Source organism: Limulus polyphemus, unplaced genomic scaffold (genome assembly GCF_000517525.1).
Source record: "Limulus polyphemus unplaced genomic scaffold, Limulus_polyphemus-2.1.2 Scaffold2334, whole genome shotgun sequence".
NCBI classification, from domain to species: domain Eukaryota; kingdom Metazoa; phylum Arthropoda; class Merostomata; order Xiphosura; family Limulidae; genus Limulus; species Limulus polyphemus.
In genome coordinates, this window is record NW_013667944.1 from 126,211 (window position 1) to 136,244 (window position 10,034).

General features: G+C 29.1%; 2 protein-coding genes across 4 annotated transcripts in view; both read right to left on the reverse strand.

Moving 5' to 3' along the window:
* Positions 1-7,391, reverse strand: part of LOC106466654 (biorientation of chromosomes in cell division protein 1-like 1) — a 60,733-nt gene extending 53,342 nt beyond the window's left edge. For all 3 annotated transcript variants that reach the window (XM_013926945.2, XM_022394714.1, XM_022394713.1), the window contains exons 1-2: positions 6,377-7,391; positions 950-1,188 (exon numbers count right to left, since the gene is read on the reverse strand). In XM_013926945.2, the coding sequence (XP_013782399.1) occupies positions 950-1,188; positions 6,377-7,328 (1,191 nt within the window). In that variant the 5' untranslated portion in view covers positions 7,329-7,391. The remainder of the gene's footprint in view (positions 1-949; positions 1,189-6,376) is intronic.
* Positions 7,327-10,034, reverse strand: part of LOC106466655 (biorientation of chromosomes in cell division protein 1-like 1) — a 38,241-nt gene continuing 35,533 nt past the window's right edge. The window contains exon 4 of the mRNA XM_013926946.2: positions 7,327-8,463. Within this exon, the coding sequence (XP_013782400.1) occupies positions 7,358-8,463 (1,106 nt within the window). The 3' untranslated portion in view covers positions 7,327-7,357. The remainder of the gene's footprint in view (positions 8,464-10,034) is intronic.

The following is a 10,034-nucleotide window of genomic DNA, read 5'->3' on the forward strand; positions in this document are numbered from 1 at the left end:
TGATACCAAACTTATTGACATAAATTCATGGAATAGTAGTTGAATAAAATTTTGAATGCAAGTCAAGAAACGAGATGACAGCCTTTAACCTGTGACCCGTCTCGAAAGAGTTAATTTGGCAAGCAAATTTTCTGCTTAAACTTGAGCATGAAGAATTACACACTTGGCCAACTTTTAAAAACATTGCATAATATTAGTAAATTGTTAATGCACAATATGTAAGTCACCTGTGCTTTGGAAAGATAGTTTGATTTTGATCTGAGCTCAACATGACTGAATGTTAATAAAAATGACTAGTAATTAACCAAAACCATTCAACTTTTGACCAATGATTATTATTACATGCCCTGTTAGAATGTCACTATTTTTTTTGTGCAATAACTTCTACCACAAACCTAACATCAGGCAGGTGTGAACCTATCTAAGTTTAAGTAACATCATTGTTCATTCAGAGGTTAATATTTATTTAGACTATTTAATTTCAAAATGTAAATGGTAGTTCTTCATGGCAACTAGTTCTAGTTTGTTTTTTTATCAATCACAGCAAATTGGGATTGTTGAAAATGTATGCAAAAATGAGTCTTGGATTAATTCTGTTTCTGTTATGAAACAAATGAGGAATAAGAGAGTATTACACCATTGAAGATCTAAATACAGAGGTTGGTGTTATAGATAAAAGTATACATGAAACACAACTACTTTATCACTGTAAACTGTCAGCATTCTAGATAATGGCCATATTTTAGAGCATACAGTTCCAGAAACTGCTGTCCAGACAAACTTAATGTATGAAGTTAGTATCAACAAATACGTGATAGAAAACCATGTTTAGGGATTTAGCCGATTATTGGACACACATAGGTTGAAATCTTGCTTTAATTTAGTTGTCGCTATTTCCAAAACACTGTAACATAACACAGGAAATGCCTATCTTGAAAACATTGCTTACCTGTCTGTGAATACAACTTTCTTCATCACTTTTGTGTTTATTTCTGCTTATATGTTCACTATCACAGCTATCATCATCACTCCTGAGCCTACTTCTGCTTAATTGTTCATGGCCAGAGCTATCTTCATCACTCTTATATCTACTTCTTTTTATCTGTTCATAACTACAGCTGTCATCATCAGTTCTGTGTCTATCTCTGCTGCTGTCACTGAGTTCTTTTAAATATGCAAACTCTTTGACTGAAAAAAAATCTACAATTAGGCATTCGTGTAAATTAATGTTTGATTTATAACTTCTCAGTAGTTTTCTACTTGACATGAAAATACAGGTCTTTTACATTGAATATATTTCAACTGTTAAAAAGTATATGAATCTTAATTTTGTATTTCTTACAACATGAGTTAGTCCAGGACTTGGTTATACTTTTTGTACATGTGAAAGAGGGAAATATACCAAAATTGAAGTGTTTTAAATAATAAAACGCGATAGAAAAATTAAATATTTAAGGTATAAAATTCTGTACTGCCTGTTTAGCTACTGAACAGTTCAGCATTATCTTTCTTTGAAATACACACACACACATACATTACTGGAACGGTACTTAAAATGTCAACTAGAATAACCAATTTAATATAAGAACTGTAATTCTTCTTTTGTATTGGCACAGAAAACTGAAACAAAATATATCAAAAGCAAAAAACAACCTCAAATATAAAAATACATCATAATATTCCTAAATTACAAATTTAAGGTGAAAATATATAGAAATAAATATACAAAAACTTGTGAAAGGTCTCATAACCTCAGTATTCAGTTTAATTTAGCAGTAATACTGACAGAAAAAAATAATACCAAAAATTACACATTCAAAAACTACAAATCTACAAACACACCCCTATCATTGTAGCCCGAAAGAAGGGATGTTACACAGTGCATGAAACATGCCTCAAAACAATAGGTATAGTAAATTCTAAAATAAGAAAAAAAGCAAATATATCATCACCTAAGTTTATAAATTGAAAGAATTGTCTGTTGTAATAATCAAATATCTCAAGGTATGTAATATTATATTATAAAAACACTCTTTTCTAACTTGATATATCATTAAAAAATAGTAACTACTTAAAACATAAGAAATAAGCTAACTTGAAAGCCTGTACTACTTATTTTTGGAGAATTTTATTTCACGTTCTATATTCAACTTGTAATTTTCAAATGTTGAGTAATGCTTTAACATAACTTATTTAAACACAAATAATTAAATGTTTTTATTGCAGATGTGGATTATACAGTAGCTAGATTTAACTCAAAATAGCTAGACAATTTTTTACATGCTCACAGATGTATTTCAACAACAGTAGCAGTGAATTTTGAAAGTAACAAAAATATACAATCCAAATAGTGCTAAAACTGTTTAATGATATTTTGAGAAAATTATTAGCATAAGTTCTGAATATATTAGAAAAATTATGACACAAGAAGAGTGTCAAGTATTTGTTCTTATAGAATCCTGGATTTTAATTTGTGTTCAAAAAATTCCACTACAACTTGTAACAGTAACTTTATCAAAATATTGGTAAAACATACAAAAATCATTTGTTGCTACAATAGCGTGCGGTCTACTGGGACTTTTACACTATAGCATGCGGTCTACCGAGACTTTTACACTATAAACAAAGCATATAAAGATGTTGAATAATAGCAGTCTACCTGGGATATTTACACTGCTAAATAATTTATTAATGATGAATAATAGCAGTCTACCTGGGATATTTACACTGACCGCACGCTATAGTAGCACCGAGCTGTTTCAATCATACCTTGATCACATTTGCTGGAAAGTACTAAGAAAAGATGCAGATGATTTATTTGTGGCATTTGTAAATAATATATGAAGTGTATATTGTTAAAGGATTCAAATGTAAATCATTTGTTAAAGATGTGGTATGAAGTGTATGTCATTAAAAATAATTATGTAGCACAATTTTGTTTTGTTTTTTATCATAATAATGATCGTTAATAAATTTAGCAGTGTAAATATCCCAGGTAGACTGCTATTATTCAATATCTTTATATGCTTTGTTTATAGTGTAAAAGTCTCGGTAGACTGCATGCTATAGTGTAAAAGTCCTGGTAGACCGCACGCTTTAATAGCACCAATCATTTATTCTAATTTTATTGCAAAATAAAAAACAACTACAGTAACTAGAAGTTTATGATCATATCACATTAAATGAATTTTCATAATGTGATTTGTTCCTAAAATCTTTAAGGTTTTTGTTCTTCTGTAAGTAACAGGTTCATTTTCTAATAAAAGTATATTAGTAAAACATTGCATTTTCCAACTTTCACTTAAAATGAGCATTTATCATCATTACACAATGAAGCAAGTACATACACTAAAACAAGTATCAGCATTTACATTGTACGTATGGCAATATATAGTTATAAGAACATATAAAACTAACTACGAAAACATGCTTGTTTTTCATCCAGCATGATCCTATTTAATGTCTGAGCTTACAGATAATGCTATAATACAGCACTTTTATAATACAAATTTTGATACATTGGAATGCACAACCTTCTTGTCCAGCGCACTTATGCCCATTATCAGGCTAAGTAATAAGAAGATTAAGGAATCAAGGAAGTGCCTCCTACCTGCAAATCCAATAAAAAACTTTGGAACAAAACAAATATTGTTTTAATTGGCCTTCTGGATGTGCCTTAACATAATAATGGGTCTCAATAAACCAAAGTACCCATTTAAGTGAAACACAATTTCAATTAATGACTCAAAATTGTGGTGACTAAAACCTTATGATGATAAAAACAATGCAAGTCAAATAATGCAAGCAACTGTTTTTATGGTGCTATAGTTGAAGGGGGAGAAATGTATTTATTTTCCCTGAAAGATAAAAAAAAAAGTTTACTCAACAGAGAATAACTGTAATGAAACTGCTAAGTAAAAGATATAATGTAAAAAGAATATTGTACAGTGTTATTTTGTACTACTTGTGAAAGTATCAGGCCATAATTGTCCAAAAGCTCATTTATATTTATATAATGCAGCTTTTCGGGTGGGTAGACAAAAAATATTTTTTTTAAATGATTCTTCCTTTTTTACATGAAAGACATGATCACATTGTTCTAAAATAATGTAAGAACAGAATTTAAAGTGTCTAACAGTAGAAAAATAAAGTCCAATTTTGTTTTCTATAGTTTTATGGAAAAAGAACAGCAACCTAGAGAACTCCTCCTTCCCAAGATCCAAACTATTTGAACAACATTGTTCATTACATTATTTTTAGGAGGAAAAAAGATTACATACAGTGTTGTCCAGTCATATTTTGAGAATTATTCCTTTTCTATGTTAGAGAAGGAATGTTAACTATAATTCTGAACTTATTATGTAAATCTACATGAAATATGGCAAGCTTTCAGGAAATGTACAAAATCATTTGTACACAAAAAAATCAGATGTGTTTCAAAAGTATCTGTACTAAGATATGTCTATGAATTGACAACATCAATATGAATCAGATTCTGAGATGCTGGAGTTCAAGGTGATGTTCATGTAAAGAATAAAAATACTTTTGTCCATTGTACAGTTTGCATGTTGTATTTGCATAACCCATAGAACTTCCAAAATGCATATCTAGTTTTTTTTAGTATTGCTGTATATTCTATCTGGTATATATATTCTTCTCTACTATAAATTATTGCTAAATCAGCAATGTACGGCAAAATTAATAGTTGATAACTCTAACATCAAATATATAATACCATGATATAAAAGGTTGTGACATGTACACTTTGACTCCCACTTGTGCACACAGGGTTAACAAACATGAAAAACTACAAATTAATTATGTTTTTTCATTCATTGATATAAACCTATTGCTGCACATAGGTAAAAGTGTGCATGTCACAACCTTATACAGTTACATTCAAAACGTAATTAAACTACTATATTATCAATGTATATCAATAAACTTGGCATTAAAACAGCTTATCCTTCAAATGTTAACATTGTATATCTTTTAATTTCTTAATTTTAAAATGATGTATATAAATAACTTATCAAGTTTCACTTTCTGTACCACATGACAGTTCTTCAGTGAAAACTATCTATTTCTATATTTTCTGTTACCCCTAGTTGGTTTTGAAACTTTCTGTGGAATTTCTCATTTATAATATATATATCCCCAAGCTAAACTCAATTTGTAGCCAAAATGTTTTTGTTTTATGGAAATTAAAGCAATAAAGTAAATGCTACATGCCATACCTCCCACAGAGCATCCTGCTTTCAAAAACTGTCATAAATTCTCTCTGATGTTTGCTGTAATTTTGTGTAATTAACAGAAAGTGAGAATTTCACTTAACTGACAGGACCAGGATCTATAGGCCTTGTTCTACACAGATTTGAAAATGTTGTTGTAATTTTCTTTGTATGCTGCTGCTGGAGTTCTGCTTGACCAGGTATTATAATTATTTTAAGCCATTTTTATCTTAATTAGAAAACCAGATAGACTATATAAGTTTTAGGACATTCTATTTTATATGCATGGAAATATTTCATATTCTAAACTGGATAACTGAATTAGAAAAAACTTCTGAGAACACATTATCATGACATTGAATTAGGGTTAAATCATAATGGTGACTTGGATTTTATGAGTGTAAAATCTTAAAGACAAGATTTTATAAATAAGTACTAAATTTCTTATTTAATGTTATAAAATTAACTAAAATGTAAAGATTAGAAATATATCATAAGTAATTTTAAATGAAATAAATAAAAAAAATACTTGTAATCAATGACAACATGCACCAAGTTTGAGTACATTATTATAATTGGACATGAACATGTTAGTAACTCAATAAGTAGTTCACACAAAGTTGTCTGGCATAATAAATATCTATCACCTTAGTCAATTGTATATTTAAAAAACTAAACAAACAATTTATTAGCTTAGGCTGTAAAATTCAATATTTCATAATTGTTTGTTACAATGTGCACACATTTTAGAATGAAAAAAATAATTATTAAGATTTATAGAATTAGGGTAGAAAAAAATAACAGATGAAATATAAATTTACTTAAAAATTTTGATATTCATTTAGGAAGTTTTAGTGATTAAGCAAATGAAGTTTGAAAACTGTAAGGTGAAATAAGTATTTTTAATCTTAACATGAAAATCACCTTGCACTCGGTCTAGTAAACACTTTGATTCCATACATCCACAGACAAATCTTTAGTAAAAATAGTTCAATGAAAATCTGCTTTTTGTGTACAAAAGAATTGTAATCTTTACTAAAAGCTTTCAAATTTTCATGAAGATATGCTAAGTACTTTCAGAGATTTAGTTCATGCTTTCATAGTGGTTATAAGGTTATGTCCATAGCTTTAGAAAAAAAAATTACCTTCTTTCAGAGAAATTCTTCGTTTTCCTCTTGGCTTGACGGGTTCTACTTCTTCCATGGATGATAAACTGATCTGGTCATCAAATGATGACAAATCACTTGTGTGAACAGAACTTACAGTACACGAAACTTCAGATATATCTTCTGTGGATTTTTTATCATCATCATCAAACAGGTCACTGCTATCTTCATCCACTCCCTTGTTTTTTGTTCTTTTCAGATCTTCCCTCAAGCTAATATCAGAATCAGTGTTTTCTAACATTCTGCTTGAAATATCAAATAAATCTTTACCACTTTTTTTCTCAGCATCACATTTTAAAATTATACTGGAACCTTCTTTTGCTGTTTCTGTTGCCTTTGGAGAATTACAGCCAGTATTTGAATCACATTTAAGCTTCCTCTCTAAATCATTGTTTGTACCCATATCATAACTATCATCTCCAAAACAACATAGTTCACTTGCATGTTCTTCAATAATAATCTTCTTCTCAGTTGAACATGAATTATCACTGTCACTATCACTTTGTCTATTGATTTTACAAGGTTTAGGTCTTACATCCAACTTTTTGTTTTCAATTTTACTCTCTTTCTTATTTTTTTCTGTATTTTCGCTCATTTCAGACTGAGGTTTATTGCTACTTCTGTACTTTTCTATAATGCATTCTTTTTTCTTTTTTCCTGTAGAATTTTTATTCTTTTCCTTTTCAAACCTGATAGAATCTGTTCTTTTTTTATAAGTTAATTTATCCTTACTAAATATTCTAGAAGATTTTGCATAAGAAAGTGATGACAATGATAACTTTTCTTTATTTGAAGAGTTAAGTTTTTCAGATGTACTGTTTGATGCATGGTCTGTTTTATACTTAAAAGATTCATCATCTTTCTTTAAAGGCTTGCTGCTTTGTGGTTTTAGTTGTTTCTTATCTGCCAGTTTTGATTTCTCATTTGACATTTTGGGTGTATCATCATTCACTGCAGGTTTCAATTGTTTCTTACCAGAACTTTCTGAAGATGATGATCTGACTGTACTTCCTTTAGAAGCAATCCTTTGAAAAGTACAAGCTTTTGTAGATTGTTTTGAAGATCTTGCACTGTCTTTACATTTATTACCAGAAAATGTTGATAACTTCTGTTTCCCTGAACCTGGCACCTTTTGTGATTTACTATGGTAATTGTTAATTTTATTTTCAGCAGAATCTTGTTTTTTTTTATTTTGGTCAAGGATTTTTTATGAATTGTACTCTTTGACTTTTCTGAATCGGGTTTGTCTTTTCTAGTTTTTTCAAGGTTAGTACCACTAATAGAACTAAATTTCTGATTACTTAATCTAGCTCTCATGGACACAGTATTTTTTTCTGCCATCTTGGATTTTTTTTGGAATTCTGTAGACTTTGAATTTCTTTTAGCAGTTACTGATTTATTAGCTTCTTCCCACTTTTTTGATAATGACTTGATTTTAACTGAACTTTTTGACCTTTCAGTATTGGATGTGGACACATTTTTATTTTCATCTGATACATGAGGTTTTCCTGAAAGCTTTGATTTGAAATTCTCTTTTTTTTGTTTATTGGCTAGTTCATCTTTTTGAGGCATTTCATGCTGTGATGACTTACTAACAATTTTGTCATCTTTCTCAGATTTTTTCTCAACATCTGATTCTTTCCCCAGTTCTTTCTGACTTTGAGCATCTGACTTTGATGAAAAAGTTTCTTTCTCATTCAAGCTGTCTTCATTGCTCTGAAATTCCTCTGAAAAATAAGTTTGTCTAGAAAGCAGATTTTCACTTGTGTCAGAAGGATAATTTGGAAAATATATATCTCTCTCTCCAAATTTTTTCTCTCTAGTACTTTCTTGACTGGAATCCTCTGTTTCACTTAATTTTTTGCTTGACAAGTCATTTTCTGGAGGTTTAACATTCTGTTTAACAGTGTGAAATTCAGCAGTCACAGAGAAAGTTACTGGTTCTTGAGCTCTGAATGATTCAATGTCATCTTGATAACAATTTGATATGTCCATAAATTTTTCTGTATCTTTTAAGTTCTTGTCACTTGCTTGTAGTTCAGGTTCTTCTTTAATATGTTTAAATTCTGAAAATTAGAAACAAATTGTTTAATTTTAAAAATAAACTCCAATAAAATCACAGTAACTTTTCCATCACAAATGTTTCAAGGAAATGAGTAATTACAAGGAAAAAGTAAATATGTTTAGAAATTACAGCACCTTAATCATCTATCAACAGTTACTTATGGTCTGTAGAAACAAAAATTTAAAGGATCAAATTGAGTTTTCCCATTACAGGAAATTCACTGAGTACTAAATGTGAAAGCTTAAGCTTTAGCTACTTTTGTTCAAAGATGCAGTAATTTCACTAAAGTATCTTGTTAAAACAAATTAAATCAGCAGAAAAAATTGAAATGAAGAAATTACAAATAATGAAGCAACAATTTCAGAAACCCAGGTGCAGAGAAGTTTTGGAAGCTAGAGGAATCTGAAGTACAAAAAATAAATATTTAAAAAGTTATGTACCACAGCAAAAAAACACTAAACAATTCATAGATTTAACATGGATGTGTAAGAAAGAAAATGTAAATGCAATGACATTGGACAAACATATTCAAGAGAATAAGAAACAATATCTAAATTTATATTGGTAAAATAGAGAGTACATATGCAAATTCAAGATGTTTGCTTTATATTTTTTCTATATGACATGTCAACAAACTACTGACAATGAAACAGAATTCCTGTTGCATAGCAACAGTGAAAAACTATTAATTAGCTACCATATAAAATCAATTTTTAAATCTGTAAATGTTAAGATATTTCAGGGAAAAAAATCATACTAATTACTTGAACATACAAATTATGTATAGGAAGTCGTATTTTAAGATGGTATCACTACTTTCATCATCCTGCAGTAACAGCAATACAACAAACAGTTTCTGATAATACTATATCTATTTATCACAAAAATAAATATATTTTTATTATTTTTAAATACTTACAAGGTATCTTTCTACTTAAACATTTAATCATATATGCAGTATTGCCTACTAGGTACCCACTGGTCAAGTGGACCAGTACCCTATCCTGATAAGAACCACATCCTACAAAAAATCATATTACTCACAGAAAAATAGATGATATTGTGACTCTTCATTACACAAAATAGGTTGTCATCTTTGAATCTGGAATCTTTTTATAATCACAATCAAATTATCCTTCCAGATTCTATTGTTTTAAAAAAAAGTTTTAAAGAATTTAGATTACTGACCATTAGGACTAGCTACAGAAATGAGCTAGCTGACACACATTTTATCTCTAACTTCCTTTTTTTTTCTTTTAACCTCTTACCTGCTGTCTTATCGTGAGGGCAAAATCACATTTGTGAATTGAAAAAATTATAGAGAACTTATCTTTTATTGGATTTTAGACTTTATTTTTGTAAATAGTACTATAACATTCAATTATTTGTACAAAATTGTATTATTTAATGAAATCTAAAGACAAATTAATAAAAAAACAAAAACAAAATACGTTTGAGACAATAAATAAGCTCCCTCTAAGAAAATATTTTTTTCAACATTTTTTCCTTGCACTTTAGTGCTGGTCTTGCCATCTATGATTGGTATTTTAAACCTTTTTCTGGTTCTATTTT